Here is a 24,677-nt window from a genome sequence, read left to right as displayed (position 1 = left end):
GAGGTTAGTCCTTAGCAGATTGCTGTGATAAGTCCTTATCAGATCATGGTGGTTAGTCCTGAGCAGATTGCAGTGGTTAGTCCTTAGCAGATCATGGAGGTTAGTCCTTAGCAGATCGAGGTGGTTAGTCCTTATCAGATCATGGTGGTTAGTCCTGAGCAGATTGCAGTGGTTAGTCCTTAGCAGATCATGGAGGTTAGTCCTTAGCAGATCAAGGTGGTTAGTCCTTATCAGATCATGGTGGTTAGTCCTGAGCAGATTGCAGTGGTTAGTCCTTAGCAGATCATGGAGGTTAGTCCTTAGCAGATCGAGGTGGTTAGTCCTTAGCAGATCATGGAGGTTAGTCCTTAGCAGATCGAGGTGGTTAGTCCTTAGCAGATCATGGAGGTTAGTCCTTAGCAGATCGAGGTGGTTAGTCCTTAGCAGATCATGGAGGTTAGTCCTTAGCAGATCGAGATGGTTAGTCCTTAGCAGATCGCAGTAGTTAGTCCTTAGCAGATCACAGTGTTTAGTCCTCAGCAGATCACAGTGTTTAGTCCTCAGTAAATCACAGTGGTTAGTCCTTGGCAGATCGCAGAGGTTAGTCCTGAGCAGATCACAGTGGTTAGTCCTCAGCAGATCACAGAGGTTAGTCCTTGGCAGATGGCGGAGGTTAGTCCTTAGTTCTTCTCAGGTGAGCCTGTTCTTCTGCGGCAGGGCCCCCTGGTTCTCAGTCCAGTCACGCAGCGATGGCCATTCTCTACATTTCTATAACAGGGGAGGCGCTACCTCCGCACCGCAAGAACTTTCCGGAATGCTCCCCGAAGCTTTGCTTTTCTCACTCCAGTGATCTCTGTGTCTCCTCAACTTACCCCCGCCCCCCCACACACCCCCCCCCATCCTGAATTGACAGGCTGCTCTTGCTCGCCGAGAGAGCGGAGCTAATTTAGAAAATGGCCGCCTCTTTTCCCCGGGCAAGGTTAATTTGGCAGTGCGAGGTTGTTAGCCTCACGTTGAACTTCACACTGCAAACTTCTGAAGGGAGACAGCCAGAGGGCTGAAGCCAAAGGGATTATGGGGGATTATGAAAGCGCTCCTCTACAGCAGGCTTGCAGAACCCTTGCTAATTGTGGGGTTTGCTTTTCCCAATTCACTTCTGTACAGGTTTTTTTTTTTTTTGTAAACTTCTTTAACTTCACTTTAGTTCAGTTGAGTTTTTTTAAAGGTTTTTTTTTTTTTTTTTTTGATTGGCTCCGAGTTTTTTGGATATGTGTGCAGTGAAGGATGTGTCTGGCTTTACTTTATGGTGGGTATATGAACATTTGAGGTTATAATAATAATAATAATAATAATAATAATAATAATGCACTTCAATGAAGTCCAAGTTACAGTGACAGTTATCAGAGGCTGTGCAGAGGAACAGATTAATTCGTACGACTTATTAACAATTATAAACATATCTTGTTTTAAATCATACTGACACTCCATTCCTCAAGGTCAGTGCAATCATCTTTCTAAAGGAAATCATCCCAACCAAAATAAAACAATAATAAAATACTAGAAATACTAATAATGATAAAGTTAATGCTATCAATAAATAAAGTTTTGATGAACACATACACATTCCGGAAGGAACGTCCTTTGCGCAACTGCTTGCAGTTTGAGTTACTTTGTGTTTATTTTCTCACTTTACACGACAAACCTGTAAATAAATGTTATCCTGTCAGTGGTTTCGACATGGATGCTGTACATTAAAACAACCTGCCGGGACCAAACACATTACCAGCGTAAGGAAAACATAAAGCAGTGTTCCCAGAACACAAGCTTCAGAGAGAGAGGACGTACGACCTCACCTCAGAAACACGGCATCAGACATTCCAGGAACCTGCTCCACAAAGCGGGATTACTGAATCACCCAGATATCTCCGCTGAGTAAAACCAGGAACAGGTCCTTTTACTTCAGCCCATGTTCCATATTTGGGTTTTACTTAGTGCAATTACCAGGTTAACTCAGTGATCCTGCTTTGCAGAACAGGCCCCAGATATACGGAAAAACATGGAAAGAGGAAAAAAGAGATCGGCACATCTAAACACATGCGATTCTCACAGGTCCGGCCTTTCATAATTGATTGGCTGAGCAGATGTTGGAGGCCGGCCCCCTTGCATTATTTACCCAGAGTGCCCTGCTGGAGGGCCCAGCAGTGGGGGATCTGCAGGGGCGGGGTGACGGGAGCGTGGCTCCGTTCCTCCCCGTCATCCGTTTCGTAGCGCAGACGCCGAGCGGGCATTCCCACGCTCCGAGGAATGCTGAGCGTTCGGCGGCCGGGGACCGCCGCTGGGATTAGTCTGCCATTTTCACTTCCAGGCAAACAAGCGCGCGGGCATGCAGACAGGTGAGCACACAGCCCCGAGCTGGCACAGGCCCACGCTGCAGAAATACCAATGCACAAAGAGCCCTGTTCCAAATCATACTCTCTCTGCCTGTCTCTCTCTCTCCCTCTCCCCCCTCCTCTCCCTCTCTACCGCTCTACCTCCCCCCTCTGTCTCCCTCACTCTCTGTATCTCTCTCTATCTCTATCCCTCTCTCTCTCCCTCTCTCCCTCTCTCTCTGTGTCTCTCTCAATTCATTTAAATTCACAAATGCTTTATTGGCATGACATAAGACAGTACTATGCCTTGCCAAAGCTTTAAAAGTGCATTGCAATGTATATGAACTACAATGCAACATGAAATATAAACAAACTAATATTCATAGATTAATCTCTCTCTCACTCCCTCTTTGTATCCCTCTTTCTCTTTGTTTATTTCTCTCTCTGCCTGCATCTCTCTCTGTATCTCTCTCTTACTCTCTCTTTCCCTCTATCTCTCTCCCCCTCTCTCTCTCACTCAGTCTTTAAAATCTTCTGATAACAGCATAACACTAAAGTATTATCAGAGTCAAGCTTTATGGAAAATAAGGGAGCACTGCGGCTATTAAGATTGGGTTAATTATCCCCTTCCAGAGTCATTTCTGAAGTTTTTGCCTTTCATCACATCTGTGCCCTGTACTCGTATGACTTGGGCAATAAATTCCGAACTAACCGAAAGATAAAATAAAAGTGGAAGTGTTCCCATTCGCAGACGTGCGGTCGGCGTATCTCCTCATCCCTCCGCATTAGCGGGCGGCGGTCGCTCTCTTTAGCGGCCGCCCCTGGAAGCCGGCGGGCGGCGGGCAGAAACGCTGCGTCGGGTTTGATCCGAGCAGCTGCAGAATTTAATCTTCGCTGTGAGAGAGTGGCCCTGATCCGGGCCCTCCTCCTCCTCTCAGCGGAGAAGTGACCCGCGCAAACCGCACGTCGGCAAGAAACCCAGCCAACTTCTGACGCAAAAGGACGTCTCAGCAATTCCGCACCGCTTCGCTGGAATTGAACGAGAAAGCCGTTTATGTCGTACAGACCCAGCCAGGAACCGACTGCAAATGCACCCGCATCCAATTCTAGACGTGCACCCTTTTATTCATCCGGCTATGAATAGGACAGATTGTTATTTTACTGTTATTGTTCTATATTTGTGACAAATGTATGGTACCGGGATCCTCTGTACAGTTTACATTGTAATTTCAATACAATTCATTGACAAGCATTCCGAGGGTGGGGCAGGTTTTTTTTTCATCTTAGCATTTTATTATCCCCCATGGGCATCACAAAACAGCTTTGGTAGGTGTAGCCTTAATTATGTTGCTAATGGATCATTGTACGTCGTACTGAAGAGTGCTAAGGGATATGCAACAGCTGCATTCCTGTCACCCTCATGTCAGCTTTGACCAATGTGGCCCTCCTGCTCTGTCCTCTCTCAATAACAAGGCGTTTCTGTCTGCAGAACTGCTGCTCACTGGATTAGCTTTTCGCACCATTCTCTGCAAACTCTAGAGACTGTTGTGCATGAAAATCTCAGGAGTTCAGCAGTTTCTGAGATACTCAAACCACCCTGTATGGCACCAACAATCATTCCACGATCAAAGTAATTTAGATCACATGTCTTCCCCATTCTGACATTTGGTCTGAAAAGCAGCTGAACCTCTTGACCATGTCTGCATGTTTGTATGCATTTAGTTGCTGCCACATGATTGGCTGATTGAATATGTGCATTAACAAGCTGGTGTACATGTCTACCTGATAAAATGATGACTGGGCGCATTCTATACATTCGACAGTAGTCCAACAACATCCAGCCAATACACGTGAATGAGGAGTGAATCTATGTACTGCACTGGCACAGCTAAGCAACAGACTAGTATTGACTGATCGTTCTGTACTCTGTATCAGAATACAGCAGCCATTCGTCAGTCTCCCATCATAGTACTATCCCAATTTTTCCATACAAATCGAGTTATGTACCCTTGAAATGACACACTTCCCGCTCCGGGTTGGCCTGAGTCCCACAGTATCGGCTGACAGGGAGAGGCCCGGCAGTTGGAGCCGCTGTCTAACCGCTCTCCACTCAATTTCAGTTACTGCTGTTGACAGCGTTCGGTTATGGAACGGTTTCAAACGCGGCGCCATGGCAACCGCTGTGTAACCACGGTTTGATTACAACTACGGGGCCACATTGGTGCGAGCAGTTGTCTGGCAGTTGGAGGGTTGCCGGTTGGAAGTGTCGCCGATAGTCACAGCTACTGATGTTGTAAACAAGAAAAAACTGTTATATGGCCATTGAATGATTTACCATATTAAGGACAAATTATGTCAGAAATAGCCAAATTAATAAGAATAAGAACAATCGCTTGAATGTGTTACATGGCAAATTATTATTTCACTTTTTTTTTTTTTTTAAATTGATCAAATTATAGATTGAGAGATGCAATGGGGGGGCTTAACTGCCGCAGGGAAGGGCACCGGGGTGCTGACACAAGACTGTTTGCTGAATTCGAAAATGAATTCAAAGACAAAGCAAAAGGCAAGTGCGGGGTAGGGGGTTGAAGATAATAAACATGTTCCGACCTTAATTGACCGAGAGACGGTAACAAAAGAACGGAGAATGAAAAACCCCAGGATTAAGGCGCCTGCCGGCGGGTGAGCTGTTTGTAGCGGTACCCCGCTGCGCTTGTGCTTATGAAGTGGGAATTAAGAGGCAGATTGATCAGAACACTGAACTCTGAGCCCGTTCACCGAGGGGATCAGCTGCTCAGTCCAGCACAGACAAGCCCAGGACTTCTCTCTGGTTTAAAAGATTTTCCAGACGATTTCACACCCAGGTTTGGCCAAAGGGAAAATGCCAACATGGATAATTCATTTTACAAAGATGAGCCTAAGAAAGGTATTAAGCAGACACACTTGAATCCCTGAAACATTTCAAACCCGGTGAAATATTGTTAAACTCCGACAGAGTAAGTTTAACGCTGACTGAAATTGGTGAGCGATACTGTGTCTTTTACATCCGATATTCTTGGATGACTCAGCACACACACACACACACGCGCCATGACACTTGTGTTTTCAGTGCATATGACAAATAAAGTACCCACTTACCCACTTAACTACCTCCCTATATACCTACCTACATGTCACGACAAGACTCACATAGACCCTGTGAGAGCGCTGATTCAGCACTGCCTTTATCTGGGTGTTACACACGAGCGTGTGACACTCGGTTGGCTCTTACGTTAGCCAATTTTAGGAGACTTTTCGGACCTCCGCTCCCCTGCAGGGTCCTGCTTCCTCAGAGAGCCCCCCTCAGGCCCATAGCGCCGAGCCGCTCAGCTCAGCTCCGCGTTCGGGAAGCGAAGCGCTCTAACGTGCTGGACGAGGCCACGCTCCAGGTAGCCAGGAGAGAAAGGCCCTTCAGCGAGGAACATAACGCCTCTGTGACCGCTACGCGAGACACACCACTCCGGGATCTGACTTTCAAAACCGCACGGCAAATTATATGGTTTCCTCATTTAGATTTGCTTTCTGATTTTCTCTCTCTCTCGCTCTCTTTCTCTCTCACTATCTCTCTCTCTATCTACAGTATCTAGCTGTCTATCAGTCTGTCTGTATGTCTGCGACACTCACAGACAGGCCTGAACCTCCATGAAACCCAGCAAGCAAGGCATACACTCGAACAGCGCTGAAACAGAAGAAGAAGAAAAAGCTCCCCAGTGGAAGACGTCTCAGGAGGAAGGTGTCTGTAGAGGGAGAGCCTGTTTCTGCTGGCTGGCCCGGTGTCAGGAGTTAGATGGGCTGAATGGTAATCGGGAGGTAATGGGGAAACTTATCAGAGCATAGAGCCATCATACAAGCTGGGGAAATTATAGCCCCAGGTAAATCTTCTAAAATAGAGTTCACAAAAAAGTTTGCATTAATATAATAATGATTGAAATCCATTTGGTACAGCCCAGGTAATTTATATGTTTATACACCTTGACATCTTGGCTTGACTTGACTCAAGCAACTCTTTACTTATGCAAGGATACTGAAAGCATGTAGTTGTTTAGGAAGCAGCATTTATATATCTATATATATCCTATATTGAGCCAGTTACTGAAGTACATGCCTTTTAACATCGATTATTGAAATGTATAAGTTCATGAAACTGAAAATGTATTTGTATTGTATTATTCATAAAGGGTATGATCAATGTCATTGACCTGAACGAACAGACATTAAAGTCGGCTTCAGTAGGTTGCGGGGATCCAAACCTGGTCTTTCAGCTGTACATTGTCTGCTCGTTTTCTTTCACCGTAAAAATCAGCAGCCATTTCAGACCCAGGAGGTCTGGAAGGATGAGATAAATGTACGGGCCGCAATCTTTGGTAAAGAGCTTTAGTCCGATTCAGCCAGCACCCCAAAATAATCAGCTGCAATCTGGCAAGCTATATATAAATTCCAGAAATTGTCCAGCCATAAGTTCTCACATACATTCCGTTTAGGTAAGAGTGCTGCCTGTTGCGTAGTAGGCTCTGCGTGGGCTGCATATGAAGTTAACCTTTAGATTTATCTCCAAAGAGACTGGAAACACCTCAGCAGCCCAATGAAGAGGTCCTGTGATCGAGTCTCGAGTGGCCTATTTAAAAAGAGGATATTTTTGTCCACTGTGTCAAAGCCGAAAAAAGAAAATAGATTAAAAACAGTGCAGTTGGTATCACTTCACGAGAAGGTTCCATGCATTGGCATGAACTAATGTAGTAGTCAGCTACCTACTGCTGAGAAGCTAATCAGTTCAGCTCTGTTAATGTATGTGTACATCATTAATTCATGCTAACAACTGCATTAATGTAGTTCTTGCCAACTTATGTTGGAATGACAAAGTCAGTTAATGTCAGTTAAAGGCCCGAGGAAACTTTTTCAGAGGGGTGATGTGACTGGCCGACGACAAGGAGGTGTTTACGGCCTAAAGTGTGCCACTCACTGTCACACGCAGGTCTGCATATGTTTGTGTGTGTGTGCATGTGTGTGTTTCTGTGTTTGCCTACACGTGTGTGCTTCTCCTGTGATGGAACGCACACACACACACACACACACACAGGCGGACATACACACAGACACACACACACACCTGCACAAATATATGCAGACACACACACGCATACACACGCACGCGCACGCACAGACACGCCTGGGTGTGTCGAAGTATCCGTGATCCAGACAACTAACCCCCAAATTGCTCCTGTCGAGCTGGTTGGTGCCCTGCATGGCAGCCAATCACTGTTGGTGTGAATGTGTGTATGCATGGGTGAATGAGAAGCAGCAATTGTACAGTGCTTTGGATAAAGGCGCTATATAAATGCAGACCATTTACCATTGTAGCGAGTTTGGCTCCAGCAGCCTGAGAGCCGGCTCACATGAGTGGTGTGTACTGGCATTTACTGTCCCCCATTTCAGATTCAGCAACACTTTATCAAAGCCTTAACAATAAAGATGTGACCTTTCTCTCTCCGGTGCGATGCTGCTTCCTCCATTAGCCACAGCGGCCCGGTGAAATCAGGCTTTCCATAGCAATGTTTACCTCCTGGGCCCCGAACGCACAACCTGGGACTTATCTGTTTATTTATGTATTTATTATAAGATGAGACAACATCACACAATGCACATAACCAGTTAAAGTTAAAGTCATTCATTCATTTTTAAATACTGGCACATGACACAGTAGCAATCTTTTGCATGTCACTGGTTTCTGATTGTCCTGCCAGGTATATGTATATTTATGTTCTATCATGAAGGTTTCATTTAAGGAAAGTAAGTGTTTGTTTATGACAGCCACGTGACTTATAACCACATGACAATGGAAGAATTCTGGAACCCCAGCAGAATGCCTAAATCTTACTAAGCACCATGCTTAATTGGTGTTTGATTTAATCACAAAAATGACAGATCCCTTGACAGAAGATCCACATGAGTTTTAACATTTTAACATAATGGGTAATGTAAACTCCCATGTTAAACCCATGTAATTACATCTGAAAAGCACCTTACATTGTGATTGGCCCCTTTGAATGTCTCTCGGCCAATCACAATGCAAGGTATTTTTCACATGTAATTACATGGGTTTAACATGGGAGTTTACATTACCCATTATACCATGAACCAATGTTCCAAAACCTCATGTTTCCCAAGTGCAAAGCACATGTGTTCCACATATTACCAAACAGTTATGTGAATCTCATGTGGATCTTCTGTCAGGCATTGAGGCTTTGCAATGCAGTTGCAAAACACATTTTGGTTTCCAGTGAAGGGCAGCAATTTTATGTTAAAAATGTTGTGCGAAGCAAGCCATCTCGTGCTTTGCTTTCTGGACCTGGACCAGCTCCTGAGTCAGCTGGTTGCACCCGGCTGTGGGCTGCAGACACGCGCAGGTGTGAACAGGATCACTGGGTGAACTGTAACGAAAATAGCCTCGCAGGTCAAAGGTGCCAGAAGCAACAAACTTATATTTTTTTAATCTCTTTTCTATTTTGAGAATCTATAAATAAGCAGATTGCTAAGTGCTGTAGCATCACTGCCCTATTCTCCAGTATCCCCTTGGTTGTCAGACTGAGATAGCTACTAGCAACCAGTTTTGCAGGGGCATATATAATGTAGCTTTTAGTTAGTACATTAAGTTAAGTACATTAGTGATAGTGTTCTATCTGAGAATGAAACCTGTGGATTAGCAAGGGCACCTACACTTATGTCCTACACTTATGTACTCTGTATCACCTGCTAAATCACATACAGTGGGGACACACACAGGGAGAATATCCTTTATATCACACACATTTAGCCAACACTCCTACGCCAAATGCTTGCTTCCTTCTGGTGCTCATGCTAGTGTATTACAGCCGCTGCACAAGCATGGAGCGGGCGTACTTACTGTTACGGTTATTTACCTTTAGCTGAAACAAAAACTTACCCAAAGCGACTTGCATTGTTTAGACTAAGCAGGGGCCGATCCACCCAGGAGCCTTGCTCAAGGGCCCGACAGTTACATACATCTTATTGTGGCCAGACTGGTGCTTGAACCACCAAACCCCAAAATCCTCAGCCACTAGGCTAGCGGCTGCCCTACTTGACTGGCAAGATTCGCTTCTGCTAACACCCAGCATCCAGTATAACTCCAGCCTCACTCAGAGTGAAGGTTAAACACCTCACTGGAGATGCAACGACGGGGAATCAAACCAAATCCGAGCTCTGTCGCCTACCCATGACACCACTCGACTCAGTCTTCATAGGTCTTCATCTCCAGTCTGTCACGGCTCAAAATCAGCCCTGGGAACCCACCGCTCGCATGCAGCTATAACTGCAACCTCTGAATTATAATGAATCGTAATTGTCCTTAATTAGACACTGTTGATGTCTATTGAGGGATGATTTACCCTCTTAAGCCAAATTATGTCAGAAATAGCTCTGCGTGCCATGAAGAATAAATGCCCCACATTCAGGCACCGTGCTTTTTAATCAGCAGGATCAACCCATGCCGTCATTTCCTCTAATGCGCTACACTGCAAGCGATGGCTCTAAAAAAAAAGCGATTATTTTGCAAATGGCTTAAAGTGAAAGCGGTGAGGTCCTAATTGTTTAAAGAGTGGACATCTGTTCACTGTAACTAAATGCAGAGTGCAAAGACAGAGCAAATGGCCACGAATCAGACCTGCATCGTGTTAAAGGGAAAGTGAGAGAACGAATGAGACATCTGTTCTTCGTGACGGTAACCGGCCGAGGACTCAGGAACTGCAGATACTCTCAACCTGAGAGAAAACTCAACTCTCACCCCCTTTGGACAAGCTTCCATATTCTGTCACTTTTTTCTGGATTTCCATTTGAATATACATTACCTCATAGTTACGTATGTAGCTGCCACTTTTATCCAAACGACGTACAGTTGATTAGACTAAGCAGGAGACAATCCTCCCCTGGAGCAATGCAGGGTTATGGGCTTTGCTCAAGGGCCCAACGGCTGTGCGGATCTTATTGTGGCTACACCGGGATTAGAACCACCGACCTTGCGTGTCCCAGTCATTTACCTTAACCACTACGCCACAGGCCGCCCCCTGCTGTATCAGCGTGTTCCTGATACAACAGGGGCGTATTGTAAAGCGCTCTGATTAAAATACATATAAATGCAGTACGTTTACCGAGAGGAACCCCACAAGGACACGGACACTGACTGATACGGAAACAGCAGAGCGAAGAGTCGTCTCATTCCACAGCACGGACCTGGCGACCCGCCTCAGACAAACTTCCATATTCTGCAGCTACATCAAATCAAATCAAAGTTTATTTGTCACATACTCCATCATACAGGTACAATGTGCAGTGGAACGCTTCCTGCCGGCTAGCTCCAAGATGTACTTAGTTAATATATAATAAAATATGACTGCAAACACCAGACAAGAGACAAACAATGCAAGATGGCATAAGCTGTCAGTATACGGACTGTCCAATATATACACATATGCATATATATACACATATATTGGACAGCTAAATCTATAAATAAATAGAATCAGAATCTAAAAATGGAGTGAGCTGTCTATATATATAGATTTCAGTCTAGTGGGCGGCCTGTAGCGTAGTGGTGAAGGTAAATGACTGGGACAGGCAAGGTCAGTGCTTCTAATGCCACAATAAGATCCACACAGCTGTTGGACCCTTGAGCAAGGCCCTTAACCCTGCATTGCTCCAGGGCAGGATTGTCTCCTGCTTAGTCTAATCAACTGTACGTGGCTCTGGATAAGAGCGTCTGCCAAATGCCAATAATGCAATGTGATGTGATGTGATGTAATGTGATGTAATGTAGTAGTGGTGGTTTCTTTAGTGCAGTCAGTGGTGCTTATCACAGTGGACATTGGGGGAAAGGCAGGAACACCCAGGACAGGTCACTAATCCATTACAGGACACACAAACCATTCATATATTCAGACTACACGGGCGATTTATCAGCTAGCCTAACCTGCATGTCTTTGGACTGTGGGAGGAAACCGTAGAATCCGGGGAATCCCATCGACATTAGCTCAGGGGATAAGAGCGTTCGCCTGACAGTCGGAGGGTTCCCGGTTCGATCCCTGCCCTGGGAGTGTCGAAGTGCCCCTGAGCAAGACACCCAACCTCCGACAGCTCCTGACGATCTGGTTGGTGCCTTGCGTGGCAGCCAGTGGCCATTGGTGCGTGAGCGTGTGTGAACGAGAGGCATCGATTGTGAAGCGTGTTGATTAAAATGCATATAAATGCAGTCCGTTTACCGGGAGGAACCCGACACGGACACGGGGAGAGCGGTGAAACAGCACATGCTAACACGGTGCCTTTTGGCTGTGAGGCGACAGCGCTACTCCACACTCCTGCTTTTCTCTCAGTTATTTTCGGGAGGGGGAGGGGTGAGAGGAAAGGCAGAGCGAGTTGTACTTTGGAAATAGTTTCTGTATTTAATTAATTAATTAATTATTTTTACTTTGTCTTTTGTGCTGAAGCGACAGGAAGTGGAAAGGTGTGCAGTTAACACTCCGGAGCAGAAGCCAGAGCAGCTGCTCGGTGCCTGAGCTACCGTCGTTAGCCACCCACACGCTAACGGGAAAACAAATAAATAAGCAGGCCTGCCTGCCTCTGCCATCAACCACACGGGCCAGTCACTGGCGTCAACCGCATTACAAATCATCCCTGTAAGGACTGAACTGCCTTCAGATGCTACAAGCCGTGCCTGCTCCAACATATTGTGCCATCGGCACAACAACGGGACGGAGTGGCTTCATCTGCAACCGATTGGCACCCGATCTCTTCCAACCAATCAAAATGTTTTGCTGAGGGTAGGCAAAGCAGTTTGACTGTTTCATACATGCAGTGCACTCATTGGCACTTACATGCAACACATCACTAGACCGATTAGGAGAGGAGATTGACCACAGCTAATCTAGCAGCCAGATAATGAATGGAGAACAAGGCTTGAATAAGCCAAACATTGACTGATTTCACTGATTTCAACCAACCATTGTTTGACATTCCTCTTGATTAGATTGTCTCTTTATGGATACTTGAAATTATACTTCCATCCCCCTGGAAGACGAAGTGCCTCAAGTTTCAAACATGAGAACTGTACTTAAGTTTCCAGTCTGTCATTACAGCTGTTTAGCCGATTCTTTTACCCGAAGTGACTTACAGGTGATTAGACTGAGCAGGGGAGAATTCCCCCTGGAGTAATGTGGGGTTTCTAAAATGTTTCTAAAATGGCCACCACTTCAGCCAACAAGGCTGGGTTTCAACTGACAGGTTAGACACCTTATTACACAAAAGAGACCCACTCCCTTCCAGTTGATCAGCCAGCTGATACAGATCATTTGAATTCTCCCAGCTGTCTTCTCTTTGAGGAAGGAAAGCATTTTAGGGTGGAATCATAAAACCATTTCACTGGTCGGCCTATTGAGGGCGAATGCGGCCAGCTTCTAGACGTAAGTGTCGACCAATCAACCACAGGAGCAATCAACTAATCAGTACAACTAAGTATTGATACGTGGGGCAAATAGAAGGCTGATATAAATAAAGCCAGGCTAATCCACCCGTCCAGCATTCAATCATTGCCAGCTCAGCATCCAGAAAAATCTTTACTTGGCTTTCCTGTAACCTTAGTCCTACTAGCATAGCTTTCACAGCAAGCATATCAGTGGAAAGTTTTGTACTTTCTCAAAAGTAGTGCCAGACTGTCTGTCTTAGTATATAGCACACGTTCGATAGGCCAGGATTAGGCGATCGGAATGAACGTGCATGAGTCTGCTTCACGCTGGAGGGCTGAGGAATCGTTTTACGCTGGATCTTTAGCAAATGTGAGTCAAACCTCAAAATAAATCAAGAGCTGATTTTCACTTTCCCACGTTCATGAGGGATGCTCTGATCGCTGTTTCCCACAGTGAGACAGATAACTCAATTTCAGACAGTGAGACAGAGAATTCAATTTCAGACAGTGAGACAGATAACTCCATTTCAGACAGTCAGACAGATAACTCCATTTCAGACAGTGAGACAGATAACTCCATTTCAGACAGTGAGACAGATAATTCCATTTCAGACAGTGAGACCGTTAATTCCATTTCAGACAGTGAGACCGTTAATTCCATTTCAGACAGTGACACCGATAATTTCATTTCAGACAGTCAGACAGTTAATTCAATTTCAGACAGTGAGACCATGAATTCCATTTCAGTGAATTCCATTTCAGACAGTGAGACCGTGAATTCCATTTCAGTGAATTCCATTTCAGACAGTGAGACCGTGAATTCCATTTCAGTGAATTCCATTTCAGACAGTGAACTTCAGACAGTGAGACTGTCGGGGCTGTATATGCAAACATGCAGGTATTTCTGCACAGTACACACACACACACACACACACACACACACAAACATACACACAGACATGCACACAAAACATGGAATCATTCACGCACACACAGACACAGACCCATTTGTCCCCCTGTATATGCAGCGACTGCTATTTCTCATTAAAGTTAAATGCCATTTCATACACGCCAGTCTAACAAACCTTTGTGAACACTAAAAGAGCATTACTTTAAACCTGCTTCAGTCTTTGCCTCAAAGCCTTTTTAAAAGGACAGAACAGCATCTCTAAAAGCTATCTAAAAAACCTTTCTTCCTTGGTCTCCAGTGGGACAGAGTCAATTAAGCCCGCGGAATGCTGCGGAGAGCCTGATGCAGAGGGGGAGTTCCTCTGAGGCTGAAGCTGTTGTTTTAGCCACTTCAAAGATGTTCCGGGGGCTTTGCGGCTCTTTCCCCCGTCCTGGTTCTCAAGGCGGGGGTTTAATTCACCCACAACAGCCAGCGATGGAAAACAACCCGCCAGGTGAGCTCCAGAGATATAAGCACATTCTCATCAAATCTAGTGCAGCTTTTACCCCAAAACAGATCCCCTTCTTTTCTCTTTGTTTTGATTAAATGCATTATCTTTTTTTTTTTTTTTTACTAAAATACCGTGAAACACAATGAAACAATGCGGCACATACAGGTATCTATCCATAACCAAAAGACTATCCCACATATTAGAGACTCTCTTTAAAAAAGGTTCTGCACATGTATCTATGAACCAATGACTGTGTGTGTGCCTCTACAAACAACGCGGCACATTTATAATCAAAACACATTGAAAGTCCCTCGCGTGCCACGCTGCACATCACGTAAAAACGCGGTATGCCAACGTTGTAAAAGCGCCGTTTCACTGTTGTCTTTATGCAACGTCCCTAAATTGAAATGTCCACCGCGGTGCCCGATAACTTTCTCCAAAGGGTACTGATAAGTTCCATTAAGTTTAATTGAGTGATAAAAAACGGCAATAAAACAACAGGTCGTCTCACCGGTTTTCGGGTCCACTGAGAAGTAGGGCTGCCCTTGCAGAATGCTGTAAACCACCCGGGCGCTGTTTCCGTAGGTGGGATCATCGGCGTCGCTAGCGGTAACCTGGAACACTGATGTACCTGCAGAGGGGGAGTTCAGAGAGAGGACAACATGTGACTTTCTTTTTTTCTTTTTGAAAATATGAGCACATTTATCATAATGTTTCTAAGAAATCAGAGAGGTGGGCTCGGTGTTTGAAAACATATCTTTTTAACCTGGCTTTTAACTGTAATTAGTAGTGCCTTTTGTTTTAACCATTTTTATTTGTATTATGTTACTGTTTTTATGCTTTATCATTTATTTTATTATTTGTGCTCTGTAATCTGTCTACTGTGTCCTTTCTTTTCTTCTTTTTAAAAAAAATTATTTTCTGTTTTTTTGTCAAAGCACTCTGGGCTGCTTCCATTGCATGAAAAGTGCTTTATAAATAAAGTTTATTATTATTATTATTATTATTATTATTATTATTATTATTATTAATTTTTGCACATTTTTTTAATGCATTTGTGTGTGTGCGCACACAGTGACCACTAGCTCTCTTTGTTTGCAGTTTCTACTTAAAATTTAGAGAATGAGCAAACAATGGTTGAACTTGAGGGAAACAGAAGGTACCATGTGTGCTCATTAAAGTGTGCGAGATCGGGCATGAGGGATTTCACATTACTGTGTGACGTACATGGTAGGCACTGCCTGAGGAGGCTACTGTGCAAATATCACAGGGATTATTTCATTATTTCCCACAGGATCTCTTCTGAAAGTCAATACTGCAAAGCAATTTGTAATTTTTTACAAGTAAGAATCAGTCTGACATTTTCTTAAAGCTTCCGTTTAATCGTTGCGACACATGCTCTCTAGTGCTGCAGGTGGGATGCAGAAACACGACCCTGCGCGTGCATTGATGCTGGATGGGAGGAATATTGGTGTTGACAACGTTTGGGTTTTCATGATTTTGGGGAGGGTGGGAGAGACTTTGGGGAGCATCGGAAGTTTCGGGTGTTTTTGCGATCTCTGTCAGCCTATTTAACACATATCTATGGGGATTGGGGATGGGGGAGGAGGGGTGAGGGGTCCGTGGTCATGGATACATGAAACAGCATGGGGTTATTGCCTACAGATAATGCTACACCATCAGCACCTACAGGTAATGCAACACCCACAGCAACAAAAGACATTCGGTCTGAAAAACAACTGAACCTCTTGACCATGTCTGCATGCTTTTATGCATTTAGTTGCCGCCACATGATTGGCTGATTCAATATTTGTTAAGCTGGTGTACGTCTACCTAATTAACATACAAAAACAAATATTGATATGAAATGATGCTCCTGACGAGCTGGTCGGGGCCTTGCATGGCAGCCAATCGCCATTGGTGTGTGAGTGTGTGTATGAATGGGTGAATGAGAAGCATCAATTGTACAGCGCTTTGGATAAAGGCGCTATATAAATGCCAACCATTTGGTGCATTTTGGGCGTGACATTAACTGTTGTGCCAAACCGTGTGAACGGTTTAGAAAGTATTGAGAAATAATTGCAAGAAGAAAAAAAAATTGTGAAACCTGCTAAGATAAATAAGCACACAGTGATATTGAAGCGTTGCTTCAGTTCATGCTCATTCATTCACACTTCAAAATGCTGCATGTTCCCTCTTTCCCTCTAAGCTTCATTAAAAAGCCAGCCAATTTAACACTGGCCACACACCATATCTTGCTGTTTAATGATACCCAATTAGACGACCCATAACAATCTAGACTCATCTAAAGAGGAAGCCAGGCTAGCCATTAAAGCATGCAGACATAGCAGTCACTATGTCCTACGTTTGATCCAGCACTTCACCAAGGTGCTCAACTTAAATCCATCACATGCCCTGCTGTATGAAAGGATGGCAACGTGATGTGACTGCCTGTAGCCTGTAGTGGCTAAGGTACATGACTGGGGCAGCCTGTAGCCTAGTGGTTAAGGTACATGACTGGGGCAGCCTGTAGCCTAGTGGTTAAGGTACATGACTAGGGCAGCCTGTAGCCTAGTGGCTAAGGTACATGACTGGGGCAGCCTGTAGCCTAGTGGCTAAGGTGCATGACTGGGGCAGCCTGTAGCCTAGTGGCTAAGGTACATGACTGGGGCAGCCTGTAGCCTAGTGGTTAAGGTACATGACTGTGGCAGCCTGTAGCCTAGTGGCTAAGGTACATGACTGGGGCAGCCTGTAGCCTAGTGGCTAAGGTACATGACTGGGGCAGCCTGTAGCCTAGTGGCTAAGGTACATGACTGGGGCAGCCTGTAGCCTAGTGGCTAAGGTACATGACTGGGGTCGGGAAGGTTGGTGATTCGAGCCCCGGGTTAGCCATGATAAAAGCTGCACAGCTGTTGGGCCCTTAACCCCACATTGCTCCAGGGGGGATTATCCTCCGCCTAGTCAAATGAACCGTGCGTCGCTTTGGATAAAACGTCAGCTAAATAACAAATGAAAGTATTTCAATGACAACTGCAAGAGTGCAGGCTCCCACTCAGTTAAAGAGCTTTGGGCATTCGACACTTCTCATTTCCTAAACTCCTGTCGGCCCGATGTCAGAAACACTGTACCTAGTAGTGTGGATCATTTCATGTCCTGATATGCTGTCCATGTCAGGCCAGATCCAATCCCAGCATGCATTGAGTGAGGGCCAATCCATCAAAGAGCACACGCACACACGCACACACACACACACGCACACACACACACACACACACACGCACACGCACACACACGCACACACACACACACACACACACACACACACACACACACGCACACACACACACACACACACACACACACACACACACACACACACACACCATTCATGCCAGCAGGACATGCAGTATTTATGCCCTCCTGTTACCATAACCTGCAGGTCTTTGGACTGTGGGAGGAAACCGAAATGCGCAGAGGGAAGCCAGGCAGTCGGAGGGAGAACATGCGTAATCAACACAGAGGAGCCCCTCGAACCCGGGGACCTTCTTGCTGTGCAGTGACAGTCACTATCAGCAAGTCAGACAGTGCAGACAGACAGTACAGATCTACTACACCACCGCGCAGTCCTCCCAGCTGGGTTTTTTTTTTTTGCTTCATTCTTTGGTGTTTATTTTGCGAACCCCAGAATGAAGTGTAAACGGCTTAATGTCTAACGTTGCTCCCTTCCCCTTCCCGCGCTTTCCCTGCGTTTGTTTTCCATCCGTCTTCGCCGGCTTCCTGCAGGAACCGCATAACCGTTATTGCAGCCTTGAAAGCACAAATTGCCGGGCTGAAATAGGATCAGCACAGACAGCCTGTCCTCAGAGTCTTTCTCCGGGAACAGACACCTCACGCGACGGGCAGAACGTGCGCATCACGAAAGATGAGAAAATATCTCCGAAAGTCTCTTTCCTTTTCCCGATTCAAATTCTGTGTGTGTGTGTGTGTGTGTGTGTGTGTTCACACTGTGCCTTGTTATGTGTGTAGAGTGTGTTGTCAGTACACACCAGTTTGCAGATTACAAACAGGACTCGTTAAGCAGCTAAAAGGTTAATAAGCGGTAAACCGTTGCCTCGGAGACTTACACATCCACTGAAAATGCTGATGTGGGACAATAAGAGCAATTTCACTCTGTTTTATATGATGTCTTGATTGTTATTGCATGTTTTACGAGATCTCCTTTGATGCACCGTCATTCTGTATAAGGCTGTTCTACTGCCGATGTAACGATTACTGCTGGGAATCGAAAGCAACACTGAATCTGAAATAAAAATTAATAAAATAAAAATAATCCTCTTCAAAGGCTTAAAATGTCAACTGCGCCTCCAGTGTAGCACACGGTGTGATGTTTTTCTTTTTCTCTCTCTCTCTCTGTCTCAGAAATGCAGCCGAGCTCTGTCCCGGGCGATAACTCCGCAGACAGCTCCAGACTCTAAAGATGGCCGTCCCTGACACTGACATAACGCTCTGTCAACACCTCGCTCAGAAAGACCCGTCTGCCTCCTGCCAGAACGAGGACCGCGCAAGTATATGTCTAAATACACCAGAGACGGGGTGTCATTTAGTGATTTATTGTATCGTGACTTTTATGTAAATATGTAAAATGATCAAACGATCAAATCTCAGTTACAAGTGAAACCGGTGGTCAATGACACATACACGGACATGCCTGCGCACCCGAACACTCCTATGGCATGATAACCACAATAGACCACCAATTATCTCAAGTGAAACATGGTATTTACACACACGCACACACACACACACACACACATACATGCTAACTATTGCCCAGAATAACAAACAGGCTATCAATGCTTACTCCATTACCCAGAATAACAGACGTGGTATCCATACTGACTATGTTCCCAGAACTGCAGAGAGTATCCATGCTAACTACATTTCACTGACCAACAGACAGGCAATCCCTGCTGAATACTATATTAGAACGGCAGAAACGGTTTCCACGCTAGCTACATATCACGTGCAGTACAACAGCAGAGAGATAATGCACAGAGACTGTCCGTTAAGAGGGCTGGGCATTGTTGCTCCATGCAAAGTCTGTATCACCTATAGTCCTTATCACCATATCACATGCACGCACACACACACACACACATGCACAAACACACCCACACACACCCACACACACACACACACACACGCATGAACACGCACCCACACACTTTTTTTACAGTTAAAAGAGTGAAAAAGTAGTGCTGAGCTGTCCAGTGCTCCACATTAGCAGTACCTGCTGGAGCAGCTCAAGGCTCTGAAATGAATTCCATCACTGCCTTTTCTAATCGCTTTTGGACCAAAAGCAGCATACACTTTGCTTGAGGTTAAAAACGATCTTTTGGCTAATTAATTCAGGTCCCCAGTTGCTTGATCCTCACCCTGTTCGACCCTGATGCGCTCTCTCTCTCTCTCCCATTCCCTCTCTCTGTCTCTCTCTCTCTCACACACCCTCTCTCTGTCTCTCTCTCTCACACCCTCTCTATGTGTCTCTCCCTCTCACACGCTCTGTCTCTCTCTCACAAACTCCCTCTCTCTCTCGCTCTCTCTTTCACACACACACACACACACACACACACACACCGTGGAATGGTTCCGGTCTCTTAGGGGAATATAAGTTTCTGCTCAGCACGCACGTTTTCAGACCAGCTGTCGGATGCCACTGGATATACACTATATACTGTATTTATTCTTTTCTCAATAAAAACTAAGTAACTGGAGGATATTGCCTCAAACAAATGACTTGGAGCTCATTCTGCTGTGCAGACCAAGGCTCTGCATTAAGTCTCTGTCTGCCGGTCTGTAACAGAGACACTGCCACATAGTATACAGACTAGTGCAGCACCTTAGCAATACAGGAAGCATGTAGACTCAATGTTGGTTAATATTAATATATTTATTCATATCCATGTTTTTTTAATGCACTCTCAAAAATAACAAATTACCTGTGATATGAGGCTAATGCAAGTATCACGATTCATTATCACATTATCACAATCCTGCATAAATCGGGCCGAATTCGTGTCACCAGCGTTTTTGCCTCCGGCTCAGACAATCTCATTTGCTGTTTATTGCAAAATGGGGTCATTCGGCGTCCATTAGCTCAGAGCCCACTGTGCGGAATTATTTTCATTGCGTTAAGAGAAGCACAATAATTGGCATCGAAGTCGCCCTATTGGTCAGGCAGCCGTTGGGCGAGACGGGGAGAATGATCTGATTGGTGTTCCCGAGATCAATAAGACGTCTCCCCGGCACAGAGCCGGACTCCAGTTCTGACCCAACGAACAGGAAACATTCTCACAATGCAGCTGCGGTGTCCTGCCAACGTTATGACCCAGACAAAACATCACGGCAACATTGTGAGAACATTGTTGTGCTATCTAGTGTCAGGTTACCTTAAAAACAGGAGAACAGAGCTCCTAGCCTACTCGACGAATGCAGACCTAAGCATTTTACTGTGTGAGTCAGCGGTCTGGTAAGCTAATCTTTGCAAAACATTATGTGAAATTAGGAATGAATGAACTGGAATGAATAAACGCATCTGAGCAAGACACCTAAGCCCCGATTTCTCCCAATGCGCTGATTGGTGATTTGCATGGCAGCCAGTCGCCGTTGGCATGTGAGTGCGTGTGTGTGTGTGTGTGTGTGTGTGTGTGAACAGGTAAATGAGAGGCATCAATGTTAATGCTTGTGTAGTCTTTACATACTGTATACTCCCCTTGTCCTAAGGATCATAAATGATCCACCTTCATTAAACCCCTAAAATAAAGCAGATTAATTTAATTTTATTATATTTTGCATCAAGAAACAATCTGTCACTCATCACAAACTTTGTCATCAAATTTCAAATTGAAAAAAGGTAATTGAGGGGGTTTTCTCTGCTGTTGAAGATAGTGACGGGCAATTTTTGACCCTTAAGACAACACAAGGGGTCAAGCGCTTTGAATAAAAGCCCTATATAAATGATGTCCCTTCACCATTTACCAAGAGGAAGGAGACGATGAAGACGAAGAAGGGGAAGAATAAGAAGAAGGAGGAGAAGAAGAAGAAGAAGAAGAAGAAGAAGAAGAAGAAAAAGAAGAAGAAGAAGAAGAAGAAGAAGGAGGAGAAGAAGAAGAAGAAGAAGAAGAAGAAGAAGAAAAAGAAGAAGAAGAAGAAGAAGAAGAAGACGAAGAAGAGGAAGAATAAGAAGAAGGAGGAGAAGAAGAAGAAGAAGAAGAAAAGGTATCAGATGTCCAGCTGTGTGTGGACTCTCCACCTGGGTCTGTGTTTCACTGCACTCTTTCTGTCCAGTCCTGATGCTGAGCCGGTCTGACAGCTACAGCGTTCTTAAGTGGACCTACGCCACGTTTTGCATCCCCGACTGTGTTGCTAGTCTCCATAGGTCTTCCAGACCTCGTGTTTTATCGCACGCTCCCACTTCCGTGTTTTAACCTGCTTTCCCAGACTCCCAGAATCAAATGATGTCATATCAATCCAGGCAAGGAAAAGCCGTTTTGGAAATAACCTCCGAACACTTGAAAGAGCAAATCGTTTTATAGAATATTCTATTTTGTCATGTCAACTTCCTCAGTAGTTGCCGTGTTTTGCTAAACAAGTTAAAATTAGATGGAGCTGTGTTAAGAGATGGGTGGGACCTGTCTACCAGTCGAGGTGATATTAGCTCAGGAGGTAAGAGCAGTCGCCTGGCAGTCGGAGGGCTGCAGGTTCAATCCTGGGTGTGTCCCTGAGCGAGACATCTAACCCCCAATTGCACCTGACGAGCTGGTTGGTGCCTTGCACGGCAGCCAACTAGTCAGCCAACTGTTTCAAAACCTAGCTTGATCTGTTTTTTTTTTTTCACTCATGATGCTGCCTCCTTTTTCTTAACACACTGCCTAACCGGAAGTGTGTGAGCAAAAAGGGGAGGGGCTACTCCCTCAGAATCTACGTCCGGACTATTCAGCAAATCAGAGACGTGTGTGCGCCAAGTTCATTCGCCGTAACAGGAAGCAGCGGAGACGCTCCAGTCGAGGTGCTTCCCGTGCTAAAACGTAGATTTGTAGAGTTTGACGTCTGAGCCCTGGCGGCTGGAGACAAGGTGCTACCCGACTGACAAGATGTTCCGGAAGGTGCAGAAGAAGAAAGCAGCAACACTCGCTCTCGGAGAGCGCAGAAAAAAGTAACTTTAATTGCTTAAATGACATTTCAGCCACCGCCGCTGAAACGTCATCCTTTAAGCGATAAAAATATGTTTCTGCCTTTGCCGCAGAGCTGTGCTGCTCTTTCTGTACCTACTGTGTTAAGATGTGCCAGTGTGGCGTAGGTGTAGGAGTGGAGAACAGACTCACAGCACAGACCTCACACCCCGTAGGTGAAACGCGAGGGTATGAGTGCAAAACACACACCCACAGGGGAAGGGAGAAAAAAAAGGCATCGCTGGAATTTATTCACTTCCATGCAGAACAGCGTGTGCCATGGACAGCATGCTTGTTCTGGTCCGCTCATCTTCTGCGTGCGGTCATACGGTGCAACTTGATTTGTTTTCAATGCGTGAGGACTTTATGGCGCAAATACATGTATTAAATGTTTTGTTTGATCTGTAAATCCTTTTTACGAATCGAGTAAAATGCTGTTCTATTTCAATGTGACACAGGTACTCAGAGCAATGGGCCTCAGGAAAGAACGTTTTTGTGTCATAGATTTTATCATAGATTTTGCATACATGGGGTGTTGCCTGAAAAAGGCATTGAGAAAATTATTTTCATGGTATGTATGTGTGATTCTACATGTGTGATGCAGCACTGTACTCTGCTTTTCTACAGCACTGCATTAATACTACTTATGCTACTGTTGCTACTCCTACTACTACTACTACTACTACTACAATTAATAATAATAACAACAACAACAACAACAACAACAACAACAACAACAACACCACACACGGTGGCGGCACGGATGGTGCAGTGGGTAGCACTACCGCCTCACAGCAAGGAGGTCCTGGGTTTGAATCCCCGTTGGCCGGGGCCTCTCTGTGTGGAGTTTGCATGTTCTCGCCGTATTCACGTGGGTTTCCTCCGGGTACTCTGGTTTCCTCCCACAGTCCAAAGACATGCAAGTTAGGCTGAATGGAGAGTCTAAATTGCCCGTGGGTATGAGTGTGTCAGTGAATGGCGTGTGTGCCCTGCGATGGACTGGCGACCTGTCCAGGGTGTATTCCTGCCTTTCACCCAATGTATGCTGGGATAGGCTCCAGCCCCCCTGCGACCCTGTTCAGGATAAGCGGGTTAAGATAATGGATGGATAATAATAATAATAATAATAATAAGAAGAAGAAGAAGAAGAGGAGGATGAAGCAGTAGTTTTGGCAAAGCTCAGTGAAAATGTGTGAAAAGCCCAGTAAATGCACCCCCGTGTTAACTGGAGTGGGAGCACTCTGGAGCTGTGCAGGATGGACTCCCCGCTACAGACGTGTAGAGACGAAGTGGTCCCAATAGCTGCACTTTATGTGTAGTACATATTCAAGCAGCCTTCATAAAACATTCATAACGCCATTACCCAAATATAACGTCCTCATAAATCATTCATAAACTTGGGCGCAGGACTTTTGATCTCGTCCTGTATGGCTGTAAATCAAGTTATATCATACTATATATCCAGCCATATCTGCTTATTGCATGTGACATAATATGAGCCGCGATGGACTTTTTCCATTCACATCTATCCATCCATTCATCTATCTATCCATCCCTTTTCTCAACCGCGTCCTTAAGTGTCGAGGGGGATGGGTGGGGGTCCTGGAACCTACCCCAGCAGACATCTCCAAGCAGGACCCTGCTTCAAGGACCCTGGTCCAAGCAGAACCGTCGATATGTCAACGATGCCTCACTGGAACCACACACTGTACATACAGTACCGCCAGGATAATGTAGACTGTCCACTTAGCCTAACCTGCATGTGTTTGGACTGTGGGAGGAACCCGGAGTACCCGGAGGAAACCCACGCAGACACGGGGAGAACATGCAAACTCCACACAGACACGGGGAGAACATGCAAACTCCACACAGACACGGGGAGAACATGCACACTCCACACAGACACGGGGAGAACATGCAAACTCCACACAGACACGGGGAGAACACGCACACTCCACACAGACACGGGGAGAACATGCACACTCCACACAGACACGGGGAGAACATGCACACTCCACACAGAAAGGTCCTCAGCCTCAGGACTCAAACGTGGTACCTTCTTTCTGGTATTTATTTATTTATTTATTTATTTATTTATTGATTGTTTCTGCCACCATGTGAATGTCATTTTTTATCTCAAATGACGGATGGAACGTATGAGGCTGTCATTTTTACCAAACATGGCATTTTT

General features: G+C 45.2%; 1 protein-coding gene across 4 annotated transcripts in view; it reads right to left on the bottom strand.

Moving 5' to 3' along the window:
- LOC133126134 (cadherin-18-like) overlaps positions 1 to 24,677 on the bottom strand; it is a 275,444-nt gene that overhangs the window by 45,352 nt on the left and 205,415 nt on the right. For all 4 annotated transcript variants that reach the window (XM_061237983.1, XM_061237982.1, XM_061237984.1 and 1 more), the window contains one exon: positions 14,767 to 14,886. In XM_061237983.1, the coding sequence (XP_061093967.1) occupies positions 14,767 to 14,886 (120 nt within the window). The remainder of the gene's footprint in view (positions 1 to 14,766; positions 14,887 to 24,677) is intronic.

This window comes from Conger conger, chromosome 4 (genome assembly GCF_963514075.1).
Source record: "Conger conger chromosome 4, fConCon1.1, whole genome shotgun sequence".
NCBI lineage: Eukaryota > Metazoa > Chordata > Actinopteri > Anguilliformes > Congridae > Conger > Conger conger.
The sequence above is the reverse complement of the archived record's forward strand: the minus strand, read 5'-3'. Positions and strand labels throughout refer to the sequence as shown.